Source organism: Lissotriton vulgaris, chromosome 8 (genome assembly GCF_964263255.1).
Source record: "Lissotriton vulgaris chromosome 8, aLisVul1.2, whole genome shotgun sequence".
Classification (NCBI taxonomy): Eukaryota; Metazoa; Chordata; class Amphibia; order Caudata; family Salamandridae; genus Lissotriton; species Lissotriton vulgaris.
In genome coordinates this window covers 876,469,533-876,497,504 of record NC_141696.1, presented here as the reverse complement: position 1 = coordinate 876,497,504, position 27,972 = coordinate 876,469,533, and the positions used below count along the sequence as shown (strand labels likewise).

The window sequence follows — 27,972 nt, the reverse complement described above, 5'->3', positions numbered from 1 at the left end:
GCGGTGCTTCGCCATCTCTTTCAGTGAGGTGAGCCTTCCTACATCCCGCCATCCAGGTATGCACATTCTTTATTCTTGTGATATTCTGCTTCTGCTATTATTCCCATGTTATATGAGAATAGGTATACTGTCTGCAGAGCAACTTTGCATCACACATGTGCATATCTTATTGCTAACTACTCTGATTCAGGCATGTGAATCTATGAAAGACACCCCTAATACTGGATAAGAAATGCGTTACTTACCTGTAACAGCAGTTATCCAGTATTGGTGTCTTTCATAGATTCACATGCAACCCTCCCGCCTCCCCTGGAAGGACTCACATCCCTCTATACCAATATTACGTCTACCTAGCTGGGTGCGTACGAAAATCTGAGGGACTGAGGCTCCTCCCAGGAAGGTTCTAGAGGGAGGTCGGAGCTGATTGGCTGACTCTGAGAGTTTGGTCCTTTTTGCATAAGGACAAGGAAAGGCTACTAAGGGGAGACCCTTAGGCCTATTTTCTCTATGTATGTCTATAGGACATTACTTTTTTATGTACCGGAGGCTCCCGTCTCGACGACGGGGAATGATTCAGGCATGTGAATCTATGAAAGACACCAATACTGGATAACTGCTGTTACAGGTAAGTAACGCATTTCTTCTAACATCAGGGATTTGAGTGCTCCTAAAAGAGTTTGTACTTCTATGCACTCTGTATTCTCAAAATGAATATTTAGGTCCCCGATCAGAAGAAAGTGGTTGTATCTAAGTGCTGGTTGAGTAATTGCGTCCAATAGGCTGTCGCAAAAAGTTTCAGCAGGACCAGGAGGTCTGTAGAGCAGGTAGCCATTTATGGTGAGTTTCGGGGAGATTATGATAGAAAAGACACCGGCCTCACATTTTGTAATATTTACAGGTTCCTGGGTACATGTGAGTTCCTCTCTATAAATAATCGCAATCCCACCTCCTCTTTGTTTCTCACGATCTAATCTGAGTAAGCAATATCCCATTGGGATAGCATCAAGTGTTTCTGGAGAGGAGGTTTCGTCTAGCCATGTTTCTGTTAAAAAGAAAACCTCAGGCTGATGGTCCATGATCAAATCATGAATTTGAGTAGTATGTTTACGCAGCAAGCAGCAGTTCAGCAGAAGCATTTTAACGCCGGTGTCACTCTGTAAGGAGTTAACAAGAGGGGTTTTAAATAGACATGCAGCGCATGTGAGGGGAAGCTGTTCAGGATTGAGAGAGTGTTTGCACCCTATTGGTATAGTGGGGCAGAGATGGCGTAGTTGGGCGCTCGAATAGGTAATTTTGCCTGATATCTCCAGGGCGCTGGGATCAAGAGGGGTGGGCCTGGGCCGCGTACGGCCGCGGACGGGCGCAGACGGGCAGGACTCAGGCTTGACTCCAGCGCGAGTCCGGCGCGCCCGCTGAACGCATCCGCTGCACGGAGTCATGCCTGAACGTTTTTATAGCGGCGACTAGAGCGCCGTGGGAGGGTAGCCCTACCTAAGATGGCCGCCGTCAATTCGGCCGACCCGTGTCAATGGCCCTAGAATCGGCCAGAAGTCTCCGATTAATAATAATGCACAATTATAAAATACAAACTAGAAATATCCACTACCAAGGCAGAGTTTTTTGCATCCGTTATATTAAAGAGCTCCAATAAATCCAGGGACATTTTTAAAATAGCGAAAGATCTGACCAACCCTGAGTGTACCATGAGTAAAATTAAACTGTCCCAGGAATTGTGTGATGGACTGGCGCGTTTCTTTCCGGATAAAATAAATAAAATTGTGGAAAGCATGAAGGAACAATCTCAACCTACCTCAATGGTCCAGACAGGGGGGGGCAGAGGATTAAATGAGGAGGGCGCTACTGAGACAGTTGCTTCCAGGATCTCCCTGGATAAGTTCCCAACTCCGTCAGAGGAGGAGTTTGTTAGGGTGGCCTTAGGGGTTTCTTCTGGTTCCCCTTTGGATCCACTACCCCACAGGCTGATGAAGGAGTTTGGGACAGAGATCTTTCCTATTCTACGACAGCTATGCTGCCAGTCTATTTACACAGGGATCGTGCCTGTGGAATGGAAGCGGGCTGTCATTACCCCGCTTTTGAAGAAATCTACCCTTGACCCATGCAGCTATAAGAACTACCGACCAATTTCCCTCCTGCCTTACCCGGTCAAGGTCCTGGAATGTTGGGTTAGTAGGACCTTGTCCCAATACCTGGAGACAAACAACATCTTGGAAGGGGAACAGTTCGGTTTTCGCCCGGGTCATGGGACAGAATCAGCCTTAGTGGTGGTGTTGGATGACCTGCGGATGCGGATGGACAGCGGCCAGTCAGCAATTTTAATCCTGCTGGACCTGTCCGCTGCATTCGATACGGTGGACCAGGACACTCTGCTCTCAAGGTTGGGGACCTTTGGAGTTAAGGGAGTAGCACTTAGGTGGCTGCAATCTTATCTGTCGGATAGACGACAGGCGGTGGCACTCCCCCCGTACCAGTCGGAAATGGTGGAAGTTCCTCATGAGGTACCGCAGGGGTCGGCAATTAGCCCTATTTTGTTTAATGCGAATATGCAACCCTTGCTGGGTATCATTAAGGCATACAACATCAGCGTGATTAATTATACTGATGATACTCATCTGCTCATATCCCTGGAGGGGGACCAGGCGGAATCATTGGATTGCTTTCATTTTTGTATGCATGAAATGACAAAGTGGCTGAAGGCAAACTCTCTCCAGTTTAACAGTGGGAAAACGAAGATCCTACAGTGTGGGACGGGGGGGATTGCCCGAAGCCTGCCAATAGATTTTTGGCCCCTGACTTCAGTTGGCTCAATGACCCCAGTGAATAAGGTACGCAACCTGGGGGTCAGTTTTAATGAGAATCTCAATTTGGAGACCCATGTGAATAAACTAGTGGGAATTAACTTCTCCATAATTCGAGGTCTCCGTAAGGTGCCACCGCTGCTGCCTACTCAGGTTAGAGCAACTGTGGTCAGGAGTACCATCCTTAGCCGCCTGGATTACTGCAATGCCTTGCTTTTGGAATCCCCGGGGTATCTGATTACCAGATTACAAAGTATCCCGGCGGCAGCAGCGAAGCTAGCACTCTCCCGACCGCGTGGCTCTTCAACAACACAAGCACTGGCGGATCTACACTTGCTCCCAGTAGCCCAAAGTATCCATTTTAAATCCTTGTGCATTGTGTATAAAGCTCTTTATGAGCAAGGCCCTAAGCCACTTCAGGATAGATTTCAGTGGTATAAACTCACCCGGAATCTCCGATCCGCTACTACAAACTGCATAGGAGTACCTAAAGTAAGGAGGGTGACACTGGGAGGAAGAGCCTTTAGCGTGGCAGCGGCTCGCCTTTGGAACAGCCTCCCCTTAGAAATAAGGAGAACACAAGGCTTGCTGCTGTTCCGCAAGAAAATTAAGACCTGGTTATTCCCCAGGATATAATATGCCTCTCTGTGAGGGGTAGAAGTAGATTCTCTGGCTAGCATGCCGATCCCTTATTGTGTAGCAGACAGCCTCTGGACTGTATACTGTATAGTACAGTTCTCTTAGCTCCAGGATGCCCGTAGGGTTGCAGTGCGCTCTATAAGTGTTTATAATAATGATAATAATAATAATTCTAGCGTTTCCAAACTGCCTAACTCCGTGTTCACAACAGCAGCTCCCCAGTGTGTAAGCACTGTAACAGCATCTGTGCGTCACTTTATCTTAAAAGTATACGTCAGTTACTCGACACGATTTGTAGATCATAGACATGGACCAACCTTGTTGCTGCTTACTAATGACCTTCTATTGCTATATGTGTTCTGGGGTTCGACGTATTCAAACGTAAAAAAATTTATCAACACGCCTCTACTGGTTACTTTCCCTTGTGTACAACATAAGTGTGCCTATGTTGTGATTGAGTGCAAAACTATGTTCAAAAAATGTTGTGTAACTCAAATGAAAAACCGTTTTAAAACATGTTTACCTCTTGACTCTAAATCTATAAATGAATTACACCAATGTGTACCTCATCTATACTTTATGGACATGTTCTGGATAAAAAGTGCTAAATGAGCCTGAGGAACTTCATATATAAAACAACAGTTACAACATTACAATGTCATGATCATTACAAAAATGGTTTTACAGTAAAATAATCATTACAAAAAACATAACATTTCAATTTTATCATTCAGCCCAAAAGGTACTAACGTTTTTAAAAACTTATCCAAAAGGTCTCTCTTTGAGATAATTGTCGTACAGCATCAACATGTTCGGACTCCAACATCCTTTCCAAAACTGTGAATCTTAACTGTGGTATTGTGTGGCGCTTTTCATTTTAATGTATTGCTAGACATGATTTTGAAATGGCAGTTCTAATCATGCTCTTATGCTCTGTCATCCTTATGTTGACTTTTCTTGTAGTGCACACTACATATACTAGTCCACACGGACATTTGATTGCATAGATTAACATACTCGAGTTACAATCTGATGTATGATTCAGTGTGATAATTTTGCTAGTGTGAGGGTGAGTAAAAGTGTTCCCCACCAGAACATTGCCACAATGTCCACAGTTTTGGCATTTTATCATGCCTTTGTTTCCAATGTCTCTTACAGTTCTCTGCCCTTTCTCAAGGATTTCCTTAAGATTCCTAGATCGAGAGTATGCAAAAATTGGTCTCTCCAAAAACACCTGTCTGAAGTCAGTTTCATGTTCTATAATTTCCCACCGGTTCAAAATACATCTTGTTATTGTTGAAGCTGTATTGTTAGTACAAAAACTTCCCTCCTTGATGGAGGTTTGATAGCTTTGTTTAACAAATCAATTCATGGTATGTGGCTCGCTCTTTTCTGCTTCCGGGCGAAAGCGACTGGTTTGGGGCCCGCTTTGCATGTCAGCCACATTTATCGCTAATGACATGCAAAGTGGGCATACCCAAACTGGTAGCGACTGAAAGCAGTCACTAACACAGCTATCGCCTATTAGCAACACCTGCGACGCGCTAAAAAAAGTGCGCTAACCGCGATTAGCGCCAGGATTTTACACCTGGTAAAAACCTGATTTAGCCATAATAGTCAATGGGAGGTGGATTCTAGAGCTAGGTCCCCACCTGCCTATTAGTGAGATTTTCTTTAATGATAGGATTTTTATCGCTGGAAATTTCACGTTAAAAGATCGCCGCTATCGCTGGATTTTTTATCGCCGTGGAGATAAACGTTGGTAATACTGCGTTATCACCGTGATAAGATCCAGCGACAAGAGGCGATAAATTAATTGCGCTAAGCGCGTTTTGCGATAATTATCGCAAGTGGTTGCTAATATGCCCCGAAGTTCGGTAGGATAGTCAGTGAGGTCTAGGCTTGTCAGCAGATATAGCTTATACTGTCTTTTTCCAAAGGTCAAGTTGACTTTGAGATTGAAACCATCCTTGCTTACTATTGTGGGGATGTTATCAGTGTTAAATGAATCTGTTCAATTGTAAAACTTCATTCTGGTGCTTCACTCCTTTGAGATGGTCAAGTGGGTACATTGAGTATGGCAAAGAGGCAATGGATTCCATACGCCTCTAGGTCTGTGGCTATTGAAAAAAAAGACATCTTTTGTCATCAAGCGGAGTGCTGGCAAGTGCATGGTTGTTATGAATCCAATATTTTTATATTAATAGTAGCTCAATACGTTGAGTTGTAGTTCCCTGTTACCATTTTTATATCCTTTATCCTATATCTTTCTGTGGAAATTGAATTTGCCATTAAGAATATGCATTCCTCTGGTGCGATGGGTCCTGATAAAATCCCAATTTCAGTATTAAAACACCAGAGTGAACTTTGGAGCAAAATTCTCTTTCCAGTGTTTACATTTTGTTTTTCAAGTGGAACAGTCCCCCCTTCCTGGAAAGGAAGTATCATTGTTCCTTTATATAAAAAAGGGGCAAGAGATCTACCACAAAATTATCGTCAAATTGCTTTGCTTGATGCCATTGGTAAGGTTTTCGCAAAATGTGTTCTTACTTTAATGAACCAATGGGTATCTGAATATAAAATCCTCCCCATGGAACAAACAGGTTTCATACAAAATCATGGAACTCTAGATAACTTGACGGCATTGCAAGTTATCACAGAAAAATATGTGAAAGTCCGTGGTGGGCAGGTATATGGCGCCTTTATTGACTTCTCCACCGCTTTTGATAAAGTAGATAGAATTTTGCTGTGGAGAAAGTTATTTGACTTAGGTATGCCCCCCTTTCTTATTAAGTTAATTCGCGCCCTCTATTCAGACACCTGGTGTAGAGTTCTACTTGGAGGTGAACGTGGTGTATCTAAAATAATTTCTACTTCCAATGGGTTGAAGCAAGGTTGCCTTCTGGCTCCCTTGCTATTTTCCCTATATACAGTTGACTTACCCGTCACCCTCTCTGCCTGCGCCGGTATTGCCCCATCCTTGGGCGGAGTTCCAATTGCATGCCTTATGTATGCAGACGACATCTTGATTTTGGATCTCACCCCAAAGGGCTTGAACAATCGGTTGCAAGCACTTTCTGAATATTCTGAAAGCCATTTCCTATCGATAAACACGGCAAAAAGTAAAGTGATTTGCTTCTCTGGTAGAAAGAAGCCCAAATGCCTTAACTATCCTTGGGTCGTGGGGGGAAAAAATTGGAAAGTGTGAAATCTTACACCTTCCTTGGTAAAATTGTCACACATAACTTAAGTGACAAATTACATATTGACAATAACTCGCGGAAGGCTATTTCACAGGGAAAGAGTCTAGTTTCCCTGTATAAAGCCACAGGTAGAAGGCATTTTTCTATTCTTTTAGATGTATTCAGAGCGAAAGTTCCTGCCTCCCTGTTATACGGAATAGAGTTAATTGATCTAAAAAAGTGGAGTTTTTTAAACTCAGCGGAAGGGAAAATTTTACGTAGTTTAATGTCTGTTGGTACAGCAAATTCGACTGCTTCCCTGAGACAGGAACTGGGTTTACGTAGTAGCTGGGTTCAAGGTTTGGCAAGTATCATACGTTGGGTAGTAGCTTTATCTAAAAGTGAGCCTAACACCTTAAGAGATCTTATAAAAAATGAATTATTAGGATCCTTTAATGACTTCTCCTTGATTGTAAAACATTTCAGATTTGCTGTGCTACAATTGAAATTGGATGAGGAGATTTTATTCTCATTATCCTCTTATCAATTAAAAACCATTCTGAAGTCAGCCTCATGGGAATTGGGATTTTGTCAGGATAGAGATTTCTGTCTAGCAAAAAAAGGTTGTACTCCTGTTATTGAGTCTTGTATTCTGCGGAAAGCTCAACCTTATATGTACTGGAACATCTCTCATGGCGTTAGACGCCTTGTGTACTTATTAAGACAAAATTTGCTTCCGTTGAAAGTTCTACATGCCAGCTGGTATGGCCATTCGGCACGCTGTGATCTTTGTCAATTGTATGATCAGGACTTAGATCACGTTATGTTTGTTTGTCCTGCCCTGATGTCTTGCAGGCGTAGATGGTTAAGACCAATTTGCTTACAACTCAACATTTTATCTGCTTCTTTATTTAAGGCGGCCTTGATTAACCCACCTAATGAAATGTTCTCTTTTAAACTGTACAACTTTTTAAAATGCTTTTTGGACCTTTACTAGGATGTTTCTTCTTATTGTGGTGGAATAATATCTTATGTATCTCTTGTTTTGTATGTATATTTTGTTTTTATGTGGACCTCATAAAGAGTTCCGTATCATAATAAAATAAACTTGAAACTTGAAACTTGAAACTTGAAACTATATCTTTCTGTGTATTGAGCCCTGTCAGTGGAAAGATGTGACATCCATTAGGAACGCAGTAATGCTTCTGTACATAAATAATGAATGACTGCTCAACACTAGATTCTTTGCGGTACTGGTACATCCTCCACTGCCTGGCAAGATATGTTTGCTGCTACAGTACTTGGCTCAAGACTCACACACATTGTATTATTATTTTACTTTCTTGTTTATCACTTATTCAGATCCTTAAGATGATGCCCAACACATTGCTCTTTTAGTAAGGGGCAGTATTAAAATAGAATCAAGGCTACATTAGGTACTTTTATTATATCCACCAAATGTTGAGGATGAGATGTGATGTGTTGACAATACTATTTTACTATTGATATGTTCCATTTTTGAATTTTCGTGTATCTAATATACATGTATGTCTTTTTTTCAGAGGCATGGTTCTTATTTTTAACTACCACGCGGTGGCTTGCTGTGCGCCTGGATGCCATCTGTGCAATATTTGTTGTCATCATCGCCTTTGGTTCCCTACTGCTTGCAAATAGTAAGTGCAAATGTTAAAATGGGAAACATCGTTTACAACGTGGGGATTACATCGGGATGCTATTACATTGCGGTTTTCACAACACAAGTCGTTACAACGACTTGCTCTAGATGGCACTCTAGGACAAGGAATAGTATAATTTACTATCCAACACCTTCCCTACTATACGTAGACTGGAGTTGGGATAGTAAATTATACTGCTCCTAAGTCCAGCGCCCTCCAACGCCATTGTAACGACTTGCGTTGTAAAAACCGCAATGTAAATGTATGCGTTGTAACGTCATACATCCGTTAAAATGTATGCCCAGTGATCTCTATCAGTTCATGAGTGAAATTCAATTTGTGGGGGCTCGGTTGATGTCATTTGTTGTTCTATGGGTAAATCTACTGAGGTTGAGTTAGTATGTGTTAAGCGTGTGTTGTTTCAACTCACGTCTTTGCATTCACTGAGGTAGTGTATTATTTGTTTCAAATATATCATTATTAGATTTATAGTGAAAACAAAATTCAAAAGCAAAGATATAATTAATAACACTATTTTCAGTGCAAAATCGCCACAGTAATACACAAGCACTTCCTCACTCGTTGTGGAAGTTGCGTCTTCTCTCCTTTTCTTCTGAATCTATTTTAGATGTTCACTGACTAAAGCAGCTTGAATACCCTTCTCTTTACTGTAGGGCTCTGACGTGCGATATGAATGTATCTCTAGACATAAAAAACTTTAACATGGAATGAGAAGCACACAAAAACTGCTACATCATTGTGAGAAGGCATGCTGTGGGCCAAACTGAAACACACTGCTTTCAGGTCACTGCAGTTTCGGTTGCTCCATTTTGGTAATAATGTAGAAATGGCCAAGCTTCCTTTCCCTTCCTGAAAATGTAGTAATTCTCATTTTAACTTATAGGATGGAAAATTATCTCAACTTTAATTCTGAAAGCCGTGAACAGCTTCCTCAGTGATTCTAAAACCATTCTCTTATCACAGCATAACTACACACCTCAAGAAATATCTAGAGATGGGAAGCCCCTGGAAAATGTTTCCTTAGTTCCTGTTTTGTCTTGGTCAAACTCATCTTTCAGATGGAGAACAATTGTAAGCCATCCGATCATCGTGAGCTGGTCCCTGTTAGTTCTGCTACAGTAGCATTCAACACCCTTAATTGGGTGGCTATCTTGCAGTAAAGTGTACTGATATTCCAAAAAAGTTTCCAGAAATCCTTTGATGTCTGATTCCTCCACTCCCAATATGAAGCTCAGATAAGCAGACTTCATAAAATTCTCCATCTTCGCCATACGACCCCTCAAGGATCTGTTCTTCTTTATAAGAGCAGCATTCAGAGTGCTAATCTCGCAAACTTCAGCAGCAACATCCCAAGACCTAATATGGTACTGTCAAACACTGGCCTTAAGCTCATGCGCTCCCAGTTTTCAAGATTGCAACAATTTGACATTCATCCCAACAGTAATTTTTTTCTATTCTCAGCAGTATTTTCAGAAGAATATTTTTGATGATGAGAAGACCTAGGGTGTTCTGCGTCAATGGAATCCCATCTCGGTTGATCCCTCATTCACAAAAAAAGTCAGAAGTTCCTTTATGCTCAATGTTCATCGTGCTTTTTTTCGACTAGGGGCGATCATCAAGCAATAGACAAAAAGACTTCCAGAGTAGAAACACGTGCCCTAAATTTCAAGAATAGACCAGAATCAACCATATAAGGGATGCTCCCTTCATCACCATTGTTTTGAGAGGGAACATGTCCAATTTCCCTCTATTCTTAAGTCTGACTTTATCTTCTGCTCCCACTTCACAATGGCTGCTACTTGTGTTCTCGGGCCATAAAGCATAATCCTAAAATGGTGTGTTCTCAGTGTTCTAAACTTCCCCACCCCCTGTCATGGAATGATTGGGACTAACACCTCTGACAATCAAGATCCAGTCCTGCTACTCACCAACACCCATGGAGGTATCATGAAGTATGGATCCAACTGGCAGCTCTCTGGCATGAAGATGTACTGAGCCACAACAATCCAGGGCAGAGTGCAGAGTTCCATAAGTACCCATTCATGTTACGGCCACACAGACCTTCAAGCAGGGTCTGACTCTGCAAAATTCTTCAGTGCAGTTGGGGTGTATTGGTATTTATCTCTGGACTTATAGTCCAGTTAATTAGACCCAAAGAACAACTCATTCTGTCTTGGGTTCAGAAGTTACTGGGGTAATGGTCATCCTACTCTGTCTCTAACAATGTCTCCCATCATAATCAATATGTGATAATTAAATTAAACCCACAAATAGACAGGTTGTATTATTTTTGATTTATTTTAGCATCGTAAGCATTTGTTATAGATTAGCATATTCAAGTCTTATCATCATAATACATAGATCGGGGCTTTATATTTTAGCAAGGAAGACACCTTGACCCTATATACTTTGAGAATCCTTCTGTCATGATCTTTCTATATTTTTCCTAGGCAGTTCAACAGGAGCGTAATTCGTACCTGACCATGAGACCTGAACATCAGGTACATGCTCCTTTGCTTTGCCAATTAAAGGTTTTAGCAAATCGACAAGCCGTCTTCTTTACTGGTACATTTGAATAGGTACCTATGAGAGAAAGATCTCCTGAGAAGGGAACCAACCACAACCCGTGTGGTAGTGGCTCAGACTGAGGAATGCTTGATGTTGAAGAAATCTCAGAGGTACTGAGGGCAAAGCAGCTGCAGTGGCACAGTGGAGCTCTGCACAATTAAAATCACTGACCAAACAGATCACTGACTATGATAAGAGATCACCTGAGATTGACTCTTCCATAGAGTACTTCATGCACGCTCGCCCCTCACCCTTCATATCACTCTATTGCCATTGGATGAGCTCATCTGAAATGCCCATGCCTACGAGATGCTCAGGTATTATATCACTATCCTGTCCTTACAACAACAATCTACTTGTATAACCAGCCATACTCGTTAGGGAAGTTGCAAGCTAAATTTCCAGAAAGTAGGGCCTGTTTCTCTGTTCAGATACACCATCTTCCACTTCTGTATCTGAATCTCTACTTTATGAGCATGAATACTGAGGTAGGCCCATTTAGCAATCATGCAAGCTATTTTTCTAATAAGTCCTGATCCTGGCTCCACACATTTCTCCCTTCTTTTATTTGCTACTCTCAGTTCTTTGTTAATATGTTCTAAACTGTAGGAAATGTTGGGTGAAGCTAATAAAAACATTGCTCAGGGAGGGTATATTGTGACAGATTCTGGTTCTAACTGTAAAACATGGCTAGAATGATCCAATGCTTCTAAACACATAGTGGAGACAATGCAGCTTGAGCAGAGATTACGGGATCTACTCTGTCACTCGGGGTAATGAAGACTTCACATTGATGGGTTCCACTTTAATGTAATACTGATGTCCTGAGGTACTGCAGGAGTACACACGACCGCAACACGAACAGGGCACTTGATACAAGTTTATCATTTTAAAAGTAAGAGAAATGGCAAGTTCACACCTATATTTGACAGAAATGGGTGCATTTTGTGAGTAATACATCTAAGAGATGGGAGGGCTCTGAAACTCACGCAAAAATGAAGAGGCTAACATTCTGCTCCTTTCATAGTGTGTTGCTCACATGGGTCAAGCCTCAGGTTCCCTAATGTTTCACCAATGCAGGTGTAGACCAGCAAGGCAGATATGTTATGATAATGGGTATGTTAGATGGTGACCCGCTCACTCTCTGCATTAAATGTCATGCCAGTGATTATGTTGACTAAACATTTAACTACTGTATCGCTTGAAAGGTTGACACCCGCAATATGGGAAGTTGGCTTTAATTGTACTACTGATAGTGCACTGGACAGGTTCCTTAACCAACTTCCATGGTCACCTGAAGTCAAAATGGTACATCATTTTAGGAAGTGAATGAGAAAATGAGAGCTGCTTGATGTTTTGAAGGGACTCTCCTCCTGTACATCAAAACGGTATGTACAATAGGACTAAACTTAATTAAAGTTATCTCGGCACAGGAGAAAATCCTAAGAGATCTTTATACTAGACTGATCCATAACCAGACCCTAACAATAGCTCTTATGGAGCCCATGGAGGAACATGCTTAATTTATAGAAAATATGAGATGTTTTGACTTTAGGGAATGCATGGCTAGGACATATGAAGAAGGACAAAACTAATTCCTATTGTTAGCCTTCCTTATGACAGCAGACTCTCGAACATAGGTACTGACAGCTTTAAGGGGTGTGCCCTTTGGCTCTGCCTAGATTTAGCCTATGGACTTTACAGCCCTTCAAAAGAAAGCTGTGTGCCTCAAGCAGAAGTATCAAATGTGATTATGTCTTTGTCTGGAAGAAATACCTTAGGTAGTGATGGCCTCTCATCAGAGTTTAACTACACATTTACAAGCTTTAATGTAGAATATTTGTGGCTTTGTGACCCCAGGATGCAAGTGAGCACTTTGCACTTGGTCAGCTCAGGGGGAACTCAACTGGAGTAGGTTGTCCCAATTTCAAACTTTCAGATGGTTCTTTCTGGTAAATGTTCTCTATGAGAAGGATGGAAGGCTGTGAAGGGGAGCTTGGGGTGGGGGAAGGGGGACCGACTGTGGTCTTAGAAAATACGATTGCATCGTCGGCATACAGGATAGCCGTAATTTCCAATCTAACATTTCTCTGAATAATCATAAGAAAATGTTTTTCTCAGTTCAAGATGTCCACTGATTGGCTGGCACCCATGCCTGACAATAAAGAGCCCAGTGGTTGATCCCAGTCTGCCGAGTGATAGGTATAGGCTGAGAACTGTATTCTATAAGCCAGTGTTGTGGTTGTAGGCAAGTATGTAGACTAGGACCACATAAAGACAGATTTTTCTAGTCTAAGGAAATGCCTCTTTTGGTATGGTCACCCGCCCCCCCCCCCCCCCACAGTTTTGACTGACGCTGCGAAGGTGTATGTCCAATTGGCTATTCCCAATTGGAAGTGGCTAACTTACCTATAAGTCCCTAGTAAATGTTAACTTTGTAGACAAGGCATGTAAGTTAGAGGGGTACCTCAGGGCATGCTGTACTGATTGTGCTCTCGAGGTGCCCCAAGTAAAACTAGTTCCCCTGTCTGCCACAGCAGACTGGTAGAGCAGTCGTACACTGCTAGCCCCACTTGCCATTGAAAGCAATGACAGAGCCACTACTTCCCCTGGACTTGTGTATAAGTCACCCCTCTTGCAGTCCTGTCGACCCCTAAAGGCAAGGTGCAACATATGACACAGGCAGGACACGTGCTTTAGATGTGTGCACAATAAAACACGCAAAACTACAGTTTTTACTGTGGAAATGGTTGGTCGTCCAATTGGTAAGTTCAGCGACACAAGCTGACCCCTCAGCTGTGGTAACTCCTGAACGGTGCGACCAAAGTGGCCACTCTAAGGTATCAAACCACTTGTTACATTAAGCCCGACTATCTCAAGTCAAAATAATGTAACTTGTTTCAGTGTGCTGCTTTAACAAAGTTGCTACTTTATTGCCTTTAAAACTCCTGCACCTTCTCTGGCACACATGGAGTCTGCTCCACAAGACAGCTTTATGTCCTCCTGGAGGGACATGTAAACATCTCTCAGGAAGGAGAGCAATGAGGAATTGCAGGTCAGCGAGGTATCACCTTCCTCCTGCGGGATTCCACTTGGGTATTAAAACCAAGAGGCAGGCATTAAAGGTAAAGCGGCCCTTGAAGGTCAAATGTGCAACACCAGGTTGGAGGGCTGCCCCATTGTTGAGGTAGACAGGCTGGCATGAGAAGCAGAGAGGGGAAATCAGTTGCCAAACCAGCTTCTCTTGGTACGTGTAGCCCTTAAGTAGCCACTTCTGGGTGGGCTATGGAGGTCTGAACACCGAAAGAGGTGTTTCACCATCTTGGGAGAGGTCAGAATGGTGCATCCTGGGGAAGCCAGATGCCACGCTCCACATGAAGTGGTCACCTGATGGGAGGGATCCTTATAGCCCATTGGCTACCAATCGCATCCTGCCCTAAGAGCATCTTCCAAGAATAAAGGGGGCACCCCTTTCACCCAAACCTCAGCTTGCAACCAACTTGGAAGAAGGACCAAACGGTACCAGCAAAGAGAGGTCTACACTGACGAGGACGGCACCTGGTGGCTAGCGAAGAGAAGGACTGTGCCTGCCCTGTATTTTTCTGCTCGAGGAGAAGTCGCCTCCAAGAGCCCGGTCAAGTAAAAAAAAACTCCATGGGCCAGCTGATAGGTCTCCTGTTTGCAGCAAAGGGTCCCAACAACTGAAGAAGGCTGCTGGGGCAAGTTGGTAACCCAAAGTCATCAAGCCACTACCACCACCGCCTTGGAGCACTGAGGACCAAGACCGAACGCACAGGGTTGCACTTGAGTTTGCAGAGCCTAGGAGTGCTGCCGGAGAGTTACTTTGACCCTCAGGAAGGTGAGTTGACAGCCGAGAGAATGATTAACCTGTGACCGCGATATCAGGCGACTGGTAGTCCAGTGGAGACTGGACTTTGGCCAGATCAGGGAGAACCTTGTGGGATGTTGAACCTGCCCCCAGGATGCCCTCACTATCTTTCTGTACCGAGGAATCCCTGCAGAAAGACCCCATCAACCACATTGCATCAACATCATCTGTAGAGCATCTTCACCATCTTTCTTCCCTTGAATCCGGACCACTCCATAGGAACATGGATAAAGTGTCTGAATCTGCTGAAGGGATGCTTCTTCTGTGAAGGTAACTGTTCTTGAGGAATTTGCTGGTCCCTCTGACTCACTCCCTTTTGGAGTTGGTCATCCCAAGTGTTTCTAACCGACCGCATTGACACTTACCTAAGTTTGGGTCCAATTCTTTGACTTGCCAAGGCTTGTTCAAGGTTGAGTGAAATTGCTATGATTTGGTAATGCTTGTAGAATATATATCTCAGTAACCCTCAATTGGATCATTGTTGTTCAAGAGTCTAAATTATTATAAAAATGTAATCTATGTTTATAAATTTGTGTTGGATTTCTTGAGTGTCATGTCAATTTCTTCTTCAATTATTTTGGTGCTGTTTAAGTGCTTTACACTTGTTCCTCTGTGTAAGCCTTGCTCCTCAGTGCCTCAGCTACCCAGGGTTGAACTGAGGGGTTTCCAGACGAAACCTACTGGACTTAAAGGGGTTGGTAGGTGGTTTACACGATGAGGGTGCACAATCATACCATTTAATACACCCAATGTCCTCACATCTATATATAACCAGTAGGCAGACATATGCATTTCTTTTTATATTAAGTGAAGTGTGCTTCACGGGTGAGTCAAACACAATGCAGTAGGAAGCCAAGGGTTTTATACTAGTTTACCAGGTGATTGTGGAGAGCTGAATACTTTTTGCAGAATGTTTGCAGTTGAAGGAGGTATAAACACTGATTTGTCTAAATGAGGAGACAAAACAACATTTGCTGTGACTTTGGTGCTATTCAAATACATTTCTAGTGCTATTCAATATTGTTCCTGGTGCTACTATTCAGTACTGCCTGTTGTTTGGCTAGATTATGCCAGTGTTGTTGCAATTATGCCCACAATGTGTACCATATTATGATAATGGAGCTACTTCATTAAGATAGTTATTCTGTTCAATTATGCTAATAGTAATATAGATGCTGCTCAATTATGCTAAAAGTGTTCAATTATATTACTCTTTAATTGTTAGTTATTCACATGGTGGGGTTGATCGGGTATACCTTATAGGGCTTCAGCTGAATTATGAGTATGATAGTGCTGCTTATCTTTGTCCATAGTTCTGCTCATGTGTGCCTCTGATGCGGTTCAGTTTTGTTCCTGGTTCTGTTCAAGTATTCCTTTGTTGCTGCTTAGGTCTGGCTGTGCTGCTACTAAATTAGTCCAATAATGTAGCCTGTTGGTGCTTTTTTCATACTAGATGCCTCACACAATTCTAGCTATGTGTTGCTATTTAGTTTGTCTTTGGTGCCGCTGATCACATTTTCTCAAGCTGCAGTTCAGTTATGCCTATAGTCATTCTAATTTGTACCTGTGAAACTTCTGACATGTGGCTAAGGTGATGCTTAAATATTTCTGTAATGTTACAAAATTACTGTTAGAAATGGGGGTCTCTAGTTGGCAATGGTTTGCTCTTTTGTCCAAATAGGTACACTTCCTTCTAGTCAGGGCAAGAGGGATACACTTCTAAAATAACCCTTGCCCACCCCCTTGGTAGCTTGGCACGAGCTGATAGGCTTATCTCAGAGGCAGTGTGTACAGAATGTGTGCATGCATACGTAACATAGTGAAAACACTACAAATGGACACCGCAGGAGTTTAGAAAAATAAGCAAATCTTTATCTAAACCACAGAAGACCAAATATGACAAAAATCCACAATACAATTCTGAAAATGCAGTTTGCAATAAAACCTTCAAATTGTAGAACATATCCAAAAAACACTGTTATTCCGAGTTGGTAGCTCCATCCAGGGCTACTGCGATGCTAAAAATGACAGAGTCTAACAATTCCAGCTGACCGTGTCAGTACAAGCCAGCTAAGCCTTGACAGACTCATGAACAGTACCTTTCTCGTTGCGGCCGACACGTTGGTGCAGGTCGGTCGGGGCAACCGTCGCAGTTGCATTGCACAATGCAAGCGGTGCTGGGTGCGGTGCCCTCGCAATGCAGTGCGGTGCAGACAGCAGCTCGGTGACGATCATCCAGACAGTGTTGGTGAGACCAAGGCTTACGATGCAGGGTAAGGCGGTGCTTGATGCGGTGCTGGCAATTTGTGGTGCAGGCGACGGATTCGGTCGAAGTTCGGGTCGGGCAGTGACAGTGTCAGTGACTTCCAGGCAGGGTGAAGCGAGGCCGTGCGGAGTGCCGTGCCCACAGGATGCGATGCAAGCAATGGCTTGGTAATGATTGTCCAGACTTCATTGGTGGGACCAAGTCATATGATGCAGGGTGAGGCGGTGCCTTCTGCAGGGCTTTGAGGACACGGAATCCTGCTACAGATTTGGTGACAGAGTCGGTTGCCCTTTTCTTCTGTGGCTACTGAAACCTTTGGTTCCAGAGACAGTGCCCAGAAAGATGGTGAGAACTGTGCTGTTCGAGAGACCTCTTGAACAGGGGGCAAGCTCCACTTCCAAGCCCTTGGAGATACTTTCTCAAGCAGGATACACACACAGTTCCTCTCCCTTGCAGAAACCGCTACTGCAGGCCAACCCCAGACAGCACACAGCAAAGGGGCAGTAATCCTCCTCCATCTTCTTCCAGCTCTTCTCCTTGGCAGTCTAAAAGTGATCTAAAGTTCAGGGGTCTGGGCCCCAACATTTATAGTCCATTTCTCTTTGTTCTCTGGTGTCAGAGAGCCTCTGTGCTCAGTCCAAGCTAGTTCTGTCTTCTCTGGTGCAGCTTCCTGGCAGGAGGTAGGGACACCCTTAAGGCAGACCAGGCCCATTCAGGTGAAAGGAAATCTCCTCCCCTACTCTAAATGCAGCCCTGGTCTATTCAGCCCAGCTGTGACTCATCCAGGAAAGGCAGGACACACCTAAGCCCCCCCAGTGGCTATCTACAGTGAATGCACATCCCCAGCTCATGTCACTCCAAAGCCAGACAGTCAATACACAAACTAGCAGAGTCGCACAGGATGACTAAGCAAGAAAATGCCTACTTTCTAAAAATTTTATTTTCAAACACAGAATGTAAAAATCATCCTTACTAATAGATGCATCTTTAGATTCTGAGTTCAGGCATACTAAACTTTATCTTCAATTCTTGTCCCAATGAAAAGTTCTATTTATAAGATGTTATACACAAACTCCGATTCTATCCTATAGAACAGATGGGCTTTTAATATTGAAAAATGAAATTGGCAGTATTTCACTATCAGGACGTGCCACAGACATCAGGGCATGTCTTACATTTCACATACACTAAGACCTGCCCACAGGGGTACCTTGGGCCTACCTTAGGGGTGACTTACATGTAAGAAAAGGGAAGTTTAGGGCCTGGCAAGTGGTTGCACTTGCCAGGTCAACATGGCAGTTCTATACTGCACGAAGACACTGCAGTGGCAGGTCTGAGACCGCTCGGAAGCCTGCTTGTGTGTGTGGCATAATCAGTGCTGCAGGCCCACTAGCAGCATTTGACTTACAGGCCCTGGGCTCACACATTGCACTGTACTAGGGACTTAGTAGTAAATCAAGAAGCCAGTCATTGGAACACTAATCCATGAAAACAATTTACAGGGAGAACATATGCACTATAGCACTGTTCAGCAGTGGTAAAGTACCCAGAGTCATAAAACCAACACAAACAGGGTTCAAAACTGGAGGCCAAAAAGCAAAAAGTCTGTAAATAAACCCACTGGATAAGCCAGGTCTAACACAAACCCCTCCCAGCCTAACAATTACCTTTGTTATTGCTCAATATTTCCTTTGCTGCTGCTAGTTATGCATGTGTTGCTGCTTTATTATGCTGTTAGTGATTTTAAATTATGGCAGTTGACCTATTTACCTATGCTGGCCACTAAATTATGTCTGTGATACTAAATCTCGATTTATTCATGAAGCAGTTTATATAGCACGTACATGACCTTAGGGTATCAGAGCGATGTACAATATACAAAGAATGTTCACCTGTACAAAGTTATTTTTTACATAGATCTTTTTTTACAGATATGTGCATGTTAGCTAGATCTCTATATCCATTCACCCATTCCTGGGTTGTTGCTTATGAGGTTTTTATAGTCTTGTCTAAAGTGGTTAATTTGTAAAAACCATAAGTGGCTGGGCTCTCATGAGGAGGCAGCTTGCACCAGCCCAGTTCACCTGTCATCACCGCCTATAACAGAAACAACTACTAAGCATGAAAGTGGGGAGAGAATGTGCTGTAATGGGCAGAGCTGCTAACTTTAGAGATGGAGTACCAGGTTCGAGTCTCAGCGTCAGCTCAACATCCTGTGATTCTTAGGGCTCAATGCATCAACCTAAAAACCGGTAGCAAACGTGCAGATTTTCTGAATCTGCCCCTTTCGACCGGTATTATTACATTTGGGAATCATCCCAAATGCAAAACTCGCAAATTGTGATTGCATTTAAGGAATCTCAAATTGCGATTCCTTAAAAGCAATGCTAGAAGCAATTTAAAATAGCGATTTCGCTATTAGAGGTCGCAAGTTGTAGGAAAAAAAATGGTTGGTAATTTGCAAAAACTTTGAATAATGCACTAAAGTGCATTTTTAAAATTGACATGTTACACACACACATGCCCTTGGGGCATGTGTGTGTGCAACATGGGTGCACATTACAATTTCAGGGGTGCAACAGGGTGACCTTTTGGCACCCTTGAGCTTGCATGCGCAATTTGCCAGTACCTATTTGGTACTTACAAATTGCACATGCGATTCCTATTTATTCCTATGGGCCCATAGGAATGAATTGGAAGCAATTCCTTAATTGCGACTTGCAATTAATTGCGAGTCGCATTTACGGAATGTTTAGGAATCGCTATTTTTGTAGCGATTCCTACATGCGTAGGCGTTTGCGATTCCTTAATTGTGATTCCTTAATAATCGCAATTATGGAATCGCAAAAGCCATCATTGATGCATGTGCCAGTTAGTCTCCCCATAAATTAATGTGTCCTTAACTGGTGCTCATGAAAAGAGCTGATGTTGATGAATAAATGATGGTGCTGTGCACCGGAAACCACTGGCTCAAATTAAGCACTCCTTGTCTAGTCTTTGTGGTGCAGACGGTGTGATATACATGTACAAAGTTCTGATTATGTGTAGGCCCAATATTACTTAGTTGGTAAGAAGTTGCATGTTGGTTATCAGTTCTTCGTTTGGTTGGAGAGCTTCTTAGTAAAAGGGTGTTTTAGGTGGTGATATTTGTTTCCCATTTTTGTTTTATTTTTAATGGTGTGGTGGGATTTTGCGTTGGAGTCCTTGAGGATCTAGGGTGCTTGTGATGGCTAGACTCTTATTTCTTCATGTGGCCAAGTACTTCATTCTTTTCTTGAAGTAAACTGTAGAAAGGTTTGCGCAATTCCGATTAATTATACTAGTGCTTCCGCTAATTTGTACCCATGAAGTTTACTGATTGATCATGCTCCTCACATTCCTGGTTTTAGCTGCTTTGTATGATAGGGAAAAGCCTGAGATTGTAAAGAAGCTCACCTACAGGACTCCTAGTCGGGCTAGTAGAGGAGCGAGTAAGTAATTCGATTACTGTCCTTTTCAGACGCACTCTGTCCCCACAGCTGTATGGCTTCTGTAACTTCACTACTCTCCTCAAGGAGAGTGAGTATTGCATTCTTGCATTCAAAGCAGAAAATAAGAGTCTGCTGCGATATATGCCAAGTAGTTGGGTACAGTCAGTGCCTATAGAAAGCCCTGAGCACTGATTGAATTTGCTGGAGACTACCTCAGTAGCTCCATGCTCTTGGAGGCACTTAAACTGCTGGTATATCCCAAGTGTGTGTGGTGGCCTAGCCCACCCACATTAATGACATTTAAACGGATAGAGGCATAAGGTTGATGTCTGATTACAAATATCCTACAAGGACACTTGACAGCCTGCCAAAATGTCCATTTAATTCCTCCTTTAAAGACTTGGACACTGCCTCTTGCTATGCAAGCCTCTTTAAATACACATTTTCCTTTTGGCAGAGCAAATACAACAGTGACTCAACTCGAGACCCCTTTACAATAGTGAAATCTCAGGCTTTTTAAAAAAATGTTTCTATTACAATTCTATGGGCTAAATCAGTGAATGGTCAGAGCATAAACTAAGAAATGACTCTTTTCTGAGCTAGGGCTGAACATTTTGTTCAACAAAGATGGTGCTTTTGAATGTCTGAACAGACTTTCATTTACTGCAATCGACAAAACTCCAGCTTCAAATGGGGACACTGCAAATGCCTTTTTGCTTTTTATAGGCAGACATTCCTATTCGAAGGTCACGGTTTGTTCCCCTCTACTGTAAATGTTATCATAATTTTGGGATTATTGCGCCATTTATTAGTTCTTTTAAATATTATTGTCTGCAGACCCACTCCCAATCCCTTTTAAATAGATGAATACAAGTCTCAGATGAGTCTTTGCTTTGGCTGTCCATACTACTCTGTATTTGACATTTATATTATTTTGCACATGGTGTTAAGATTCATAGAACTCAACATTTACTATATATGTGTGGCAAAAGAACACAATGAGCACTTCTAAATGGATAAAACTTCAGGGAAGTACCACAGATCTGTTGTGTATTGTTCCTTATGAACCAGAACCACATATGTTATGGATTAATCTGAACCAGGAGGCGTTCTGTTTTCTAGAGCAACATACTTAATCAAAGCCTTCAAGGCTACCAGTCTCTAGTCATTGGGAGACACACCCAATGATCCATGTCCTTGGCCTAACACATCTAAGACCCAATAGGAAAGATGTATAGAGATGCTTATTATGTGGTCTGCTCATTATGGGTGACTACTTTGATTCAGAAAGCGGATGGCATCTGGATCGCTAGTGAATTAAAATGATGCACTGTCTGACTTTTTTCTGCAGCCAAATTCTTGAGGAAGGATTCCATGATGTAACCCAGCTTGGTCAGACCTTTGTTTTTAGGTGATAAGGGCAAGTTCTTCAAATATTTGGAGCTGAAACTTAAAGCCACAGCTTTATGAGAGATAGTGTATAGCATATATAGGACTTCTAGTAGCTAATCATCGTGGCAGCAGGATGCAGTCTGTTTTCATCCATTGCTCCACTCTCCATACACACAGCATCACTGCCTCTGCGTAAATCAGATTTGGCTTTATAGGCATAGTTTTACACTTTGAATAGCACAGATGTTGGTATTCCATTGGTTGGCCTCAACGTGCCAGACAAAATCATTTATGATTTTGCAGAATAGAGTAATGTAAAGATTTAAACATTTGCTTTTCACAAATGAGGTGTAGGAGGAGGCTACTAAGCTTACTGCTACACTTGAATAAATTAGAAAAGAGGAAAAACACTATGAACTTTTCGGTTATGGTGGAGACCAGTACTTGATGGAGATCAAAGAGATGGCATGTGCACTTTGGATACCATAAACACAAAATCACCTTGTTTGTTAGACGAATAATTAGTTTTGTTATAATTTTTTGCATTTTGAGAAATCTGTTTAGACTGTTGGTGTTTTTTGACTTTCTATCTATCTGTGCTTGTTTTATGAATCAAAGGGTCAAATCAATCATTTTAAATTGAAACAAGAAATGCTCGGCAAATTCAAACTTCAAACTCTGGATATCATACTCAAAAACAGCAAGTGGGTTCAGTGCAGAGAAAAAACAGCAGAAACTTGCTACATTAATCCTCACATTTCTACCCACTGGATGAGGAAATGGGGTTTCTCTGTGTTATGTGTTTTGGCTAGTAAATGTCTGATGGGTATTTCTCTATGGTGCTTATTTGGATAGCATTATTACGCTGTTCCCTGTGTCCTTAAATTAGGTTCTCACAAGTCCATGAAAATCTCTTGGTCCGTGGAGTCCATTGTCTTTAGCAATAAAGACTCCAATTGTACTCTATTTAAAGATATTTTATTGTGATGCATGGTAGGTGCACTTTAGTACTTGTATTATTAATATGTTTGGATTAATGCACATTTGTAATATTTATCTCTTCACTCTCTCCACAACTCCTTTGTCTTCCATTCATGTATGGACCCTCTCGGTGTCTTTCTTCAGTTCAACAGCATTTGCATAAGTGACACAGGACTGGTATGGGGGATTGTCTCCTCAGCTGGATAATGAGGAGCATTAAACTTTGTTTGTCCTACACACATATTTTATGCATAGCCACACTACTAATGTCCATGTGGTGATGCTCTGGCCTGCGTACACATCCTAAATCCACTCTTTTTCTTTATTGTCACAGTTTAGTCATAATCATTGCTGTACTTGACAAAGAGATTGGTCTCAGAATGATGAGATAAAGGATTCAGTATCTAATTTAAAAGTGGCTGATTTATCATTAGCTTTACAGCAATACCATGGATTTGCTCCAGTTTCTGCTAAGCCTAAAGTTTCCTAACATCGTCTCATAGGGAATGTGATTGCTCATTACCAATTGAACCTGACACTATTATTTCCTTTAGATATATCTATTTTTTTGGCTGAGAAAAAGAAGGAGTTCATGAAGTTTTATTTAAAAGAGAATTGGCAAAATGGTTTATTGTGTCCGTCTTCATTAAATGATGGAGCATCTTTGTGTTTTGTACACAAGAAAGAACAAGATTTTCAACCTTGCATTGATTATAGAGGTTTAAATCAGATCATGATCAAGGACAGCTATCCTTTACCACTTCTACAGTATATTGTGCAGTTAGTTCATATTGCACAAGCTGTTACAAAGCTTGACTTACAAGGTGCTTTTCATATGAATCGCATAAAGAAAGTCGATGTATGAAAAACGACTTTTCGCACCCAGCTTGGGCATTTTGAATTCCATGTAATGAAATTTGGGATGTGAGATGTTCCAGTCATTCTTTCTAATATTTTGATTCAGTTTGTACTTCTTTAGGTAATGGTATAGCTCTCTTTTGCAGAGCATCAAGAACATGTGAATCTAGACTTTTCTTTCTTTTGCTTCAACAACATAATTTGACATTTTATCTAACTAAATCTTGGAATGGGACTTTGTCACTTTCTGACTAAAAAAAATCATCTTTTAAAATGTTTTTCCTTAAAAAAAGTAAAAAGGTTCCATTCTGAAATCAGATGTATTAAACAATTCAGGAGTTTTTCCCAAAAGTGGCAAAGTCCAATTCCAGCTTTTCTACCTAAAAAAAGTGAGCAAAAATATGACAGACAAGAACATCTTACCTATTATTTATCTCCTGTTTCATTACAATCTGAACAAAAGTTTTCAGTACTTTATAGAAAATTTGTAGGCATGAAGGTGACTTGCACTGAATGGAAGTACCTCTTGATGGGCATTATTGAGATCTTTGATATGTGAACAAAGCATCAACATTTATAGAGTTTGAGAAATCTGCAATGGAAAAATAGTCCTAAAACTATGTGGCCTTTTTTATACAATTTGATTTCAGTATCATGTGCATTCCTAGTTCAAAGAATGTGTTAGCTAATGCCCTGTCACAAGAACATCCTGAGTCATCCCTTACATATGATCAACCTATGAGTCCCTCTCAACATGTGGTTGGAATTGTTCAGTAATTTTAGACAAGGTCAAATTGGCTGAAAAACAGATTCATCTAAGAGAGTTGGAAAAACTTAATCTAATGACTTATCCAGTTTGATGAAATGAACTGTATTTCAACCAATAAGCTGTATTTGTTCCTGCTAAGGAATTATAAATAAATGTGATAAACGTGCTTCACGATTCAGTTACTTCTGATTATAGTGGAATTAAGTCTACTTTACTATATTTTTGATTGGCAACATTTCATTCTGAAGCCCGGAAATATGTTTTTGCCTGTGCTATTTGTGCCAAGCATAGATCTCCACAAACTAAGCCATGTATTCTCCTTTGCCCAACTTACCAACAGCTGAAGATTTGGTCCACTGTTTTTTGACTGACAGTTTATACCTTCTTGGGTTGCCTCCTACTATCATTTCTAATTGAGGTACTCAATACCTTTCAAGTTTTTGAAGGCTTTGTGTGAGCTTAGGGCATTGACCAAGCTTTTTCATATGGCTAGCATCCTCAATCCAATGGGTAAACAGAGAGAACAGATCAAAGTTTAGAGCTACTGTCATGCAACTCAAGATAATTGGGCTTTTTATTTACTAAAAAAAATATATATATATATTTTGCTGCCCCTCCAGTAGCCCTACATGGCTCTCTGCAACGACACATCACAGGGCTGGCTCCAGCAATGTCCCAGGGTGCCCACCCCAGGGCACTGCAGTTTGCTATGGCATGGCAGGAGCAGTGCTCCCCCATGCCATAGCAAACAGTGTGTTCTGCTTTGAGGAAGCAAGAGCATTTTGTTCTCGCTTGCTCAAAGTGGAGCACTTTGCTTTTACAAACAGGGAACTGCATGCCGTGCAGTCTGAAGGCCCATGGCCTTCAGACTGCCCCCACGATCCTCAACGAAGTGGCCTGGCCCTTGGGTTTGGGATCCCAGGGACCGAAAATGGCCCTGGAGGGGGGCCACTCGGCCCCCCTCCCTTTAAAGAAAAAAATAAGAAATGGCCAACAAAGCCTCCTATTGCCTCCAGTAAGCTCCACACAGTGGGATTGTTGACAGCTGGGCGGAGGCCATGAGCCCATTTTCCACCACTCTGCAAACACACCTCTTAGTGCGCTGTTGGTGGCAGGATGAGGTCCCCTTGCCTACTGAGAGTCTCAGGACTAAAGTGGATATTTGCAAAGTGGTGGAGAAAGGGGGTGTGTCCTCTGACGACCTCTCAACTATCTACATGTGTGGGTCTTACTGGAGGTAACAGGATGGCTAGTTGGCCCCCAAGTGCCCTCAAGAGCCAAGGGTAATTCATCTCCCAACTAGTAGTGCACCAGGAGGCACATTTGCAGAGTGGTGGAGAAAGGGGGCGAGCCGCCGCACATTTCTTAGCAAACCACTGTGTGAGACTTGCTGGCGATAACAGATGGGGTAGTTGGCCCCCAAGGACAGTCAATAGCCAAGGGGACGTCATTCCCCTACTGGTAGTGCACCAGAAGGTGCGTTTGTAGAGTGCTGGATAAAGGGGGCATGTTCTCCTATGAGGTCTCAGCAATCCCGCTGTGTGGGACGTACTGGAGGTAATAAGATGGGTAGTTGGCCCCCAAGGATGTCCCTGGGGGCCACCTACCCCTCCTGTTATCTCTAATAAGTCCCACACAAAGGGATGGCTAGGTTGACTTCGGAGGCCACGCCCTCTTTCTCCACCACTCTGCAAAAATGGCTCGTGGTGCACTACTGGTTGAAGGATGAAGTCCGCTTTACTCCTGTGGGACCTTGGGGGCCAAAAAACCCTCCTGGTACCTCCTGTAAGTCCAACACAGTGGGATTCTAGAGAGCTGGTCGGAGGCCTACTCCATTTTCTCCACCACTCTACAAACGCAACTATTAGTTAAAAAACCATAGAAATTCACTGAAAAAAATGAAGATTACAGGGACGTTATAGTTAGGAATTAGCATTTTAAAAACCTTAGAAATTCACTGATAAAACCAAAGGTTACAGGAACTTTAATAGTTAGAAAATGGAATTTAAATATAACTAGGAAATTCACTGAAAAAAACAAAGGTTACAGAGATGTTATAGTTAGCAGTTATAGTTAGCTGGGCTAACTATAACTCGTGGACCTGCAAAGCACTGCTTATGACCTCACATATTATATCACTCATGATCTGTTCAGTGACATCACTGATGACATCTCTGATGATGATATACATATACAAACACTTATCTCGTCGATGTGTACCTTGTCAATGTTTTGGTACTAAATATTTTAGTCATAATATTATGGTGGGACAATATTTTGTAGACAGAATTTTGGTAAAACAACTGCAAGCCTGGATAGAATACAACCAGGACTACATTTAGCAGGTTGTGGCTTTCTAAATGGTGAGAGAGCCATTGAGCAAATATCTGTCTGCCATGTTAGCAATTACTGGGAGCAAAGAGATTCGCCTAAAATTGCTCTCCACCCAGGGATCGAGTTTAGACTTCTTGACCTTATTAAGTGTCCCTCTCGGACAGCAGTACTCAAAGTACGCCCCTTGGCCATCTGCAGCCTGCCAGGCCTTTCCATGCGGCTCCCCTGGGAAACAACATCTGTCAAGGATTCAGAGCCATTGCCATTTCTGCCTGTTGTGATTCCTTTGAGCGGCATTCACCAGAAAAGCATTAGAGGAGCATGCTCCCCTGCGCCCCCATCCTCATCAGCCTCTGTGAGTGACATCACTTGCTAACTTGAGAAAGAGAGGCTTTTAAAAGGGGGCACACAGGTAGCTGGCTTTCTTCTCCACCACCATTTCCTGCCCTCAGCCTCACCTCACTTCGTCATTGCCAGCTGTGCCTTGACTCGCCGCACTGAGCCCTTCTGATGCCACGCAGGTTGCTGGCTTTCTTTTCTGCAAATACCTGCCCTCAGCCTCACCTCGTCCACGTCATTGCCAGCTGTGCCTCGCCTCACCCGCAGACCATGTTGCCTCACTGAGCCGCTCTGATATCAAGCTGCCTGTAGAGGGGAATTTTTAAAAAAAGGCAACTCGCACCGAGGATCTACAGCCCGAGTTTCACTTTAGGAAGTCAGCTTGCCAGGGGATGGGAGGCCACGGGTGACAGTGAGGAGGGGGGAGGGAGGGTTTGTTGAAGTGATGAAGCTCCCTGTATCTAGAAGTGTAACATTTTCCCTGTAGCAGTTACTGTGAAGTTGTAGTTTTTGGGAGCAACACTATCTTTTAAAAGTTGTAAAATGCTAATCTGTTATTAAGATAGTTTCTGTAGCCATGGCACGTACTCTATACATACATAGCACAGTCCCATGATTGGGTTTAGAAGGGATCTTGACGGAGCCAGCATTGCTAGGGTTTGTTTTTGAGGAGAGGTGGTACACATCAGGTTTCACCATCTGCAAACACTGTGGGCCAGATGTATGACCCTATTTTGCATGCGCAAAAGGGTTTGCGCCCCACAAAATATCA

At 42.5% G+C, this 27,972-nt stretch overlaps 1 protein-coding gene across 2 annotated transcripts in view; it reads left to right on the top strand.

Moving 5' to 3' along the window:
- The window catches only part of ABCC4 (ATP binding cassette subfamily C member 4 (PEL blood group)), a 1,668,368-nt gene that overhangs the window by 1,284,871 nt on the left and 355,525 nt on the right, over positions 1-27,972 (top strand). For both annotated transcript variants that reach the window (XM_086934802.1, XM_086934803.1), the window contains exon 23: positions 8,200-8,310. In XM_086934802.1, coding sequence (XP_086790928.1) covers positions 8,200-8,310 — 111 coding nt within the window. The remainder of the gene's footprint in view (positions 1-8,199; positions 8,311-27,972) is intronic.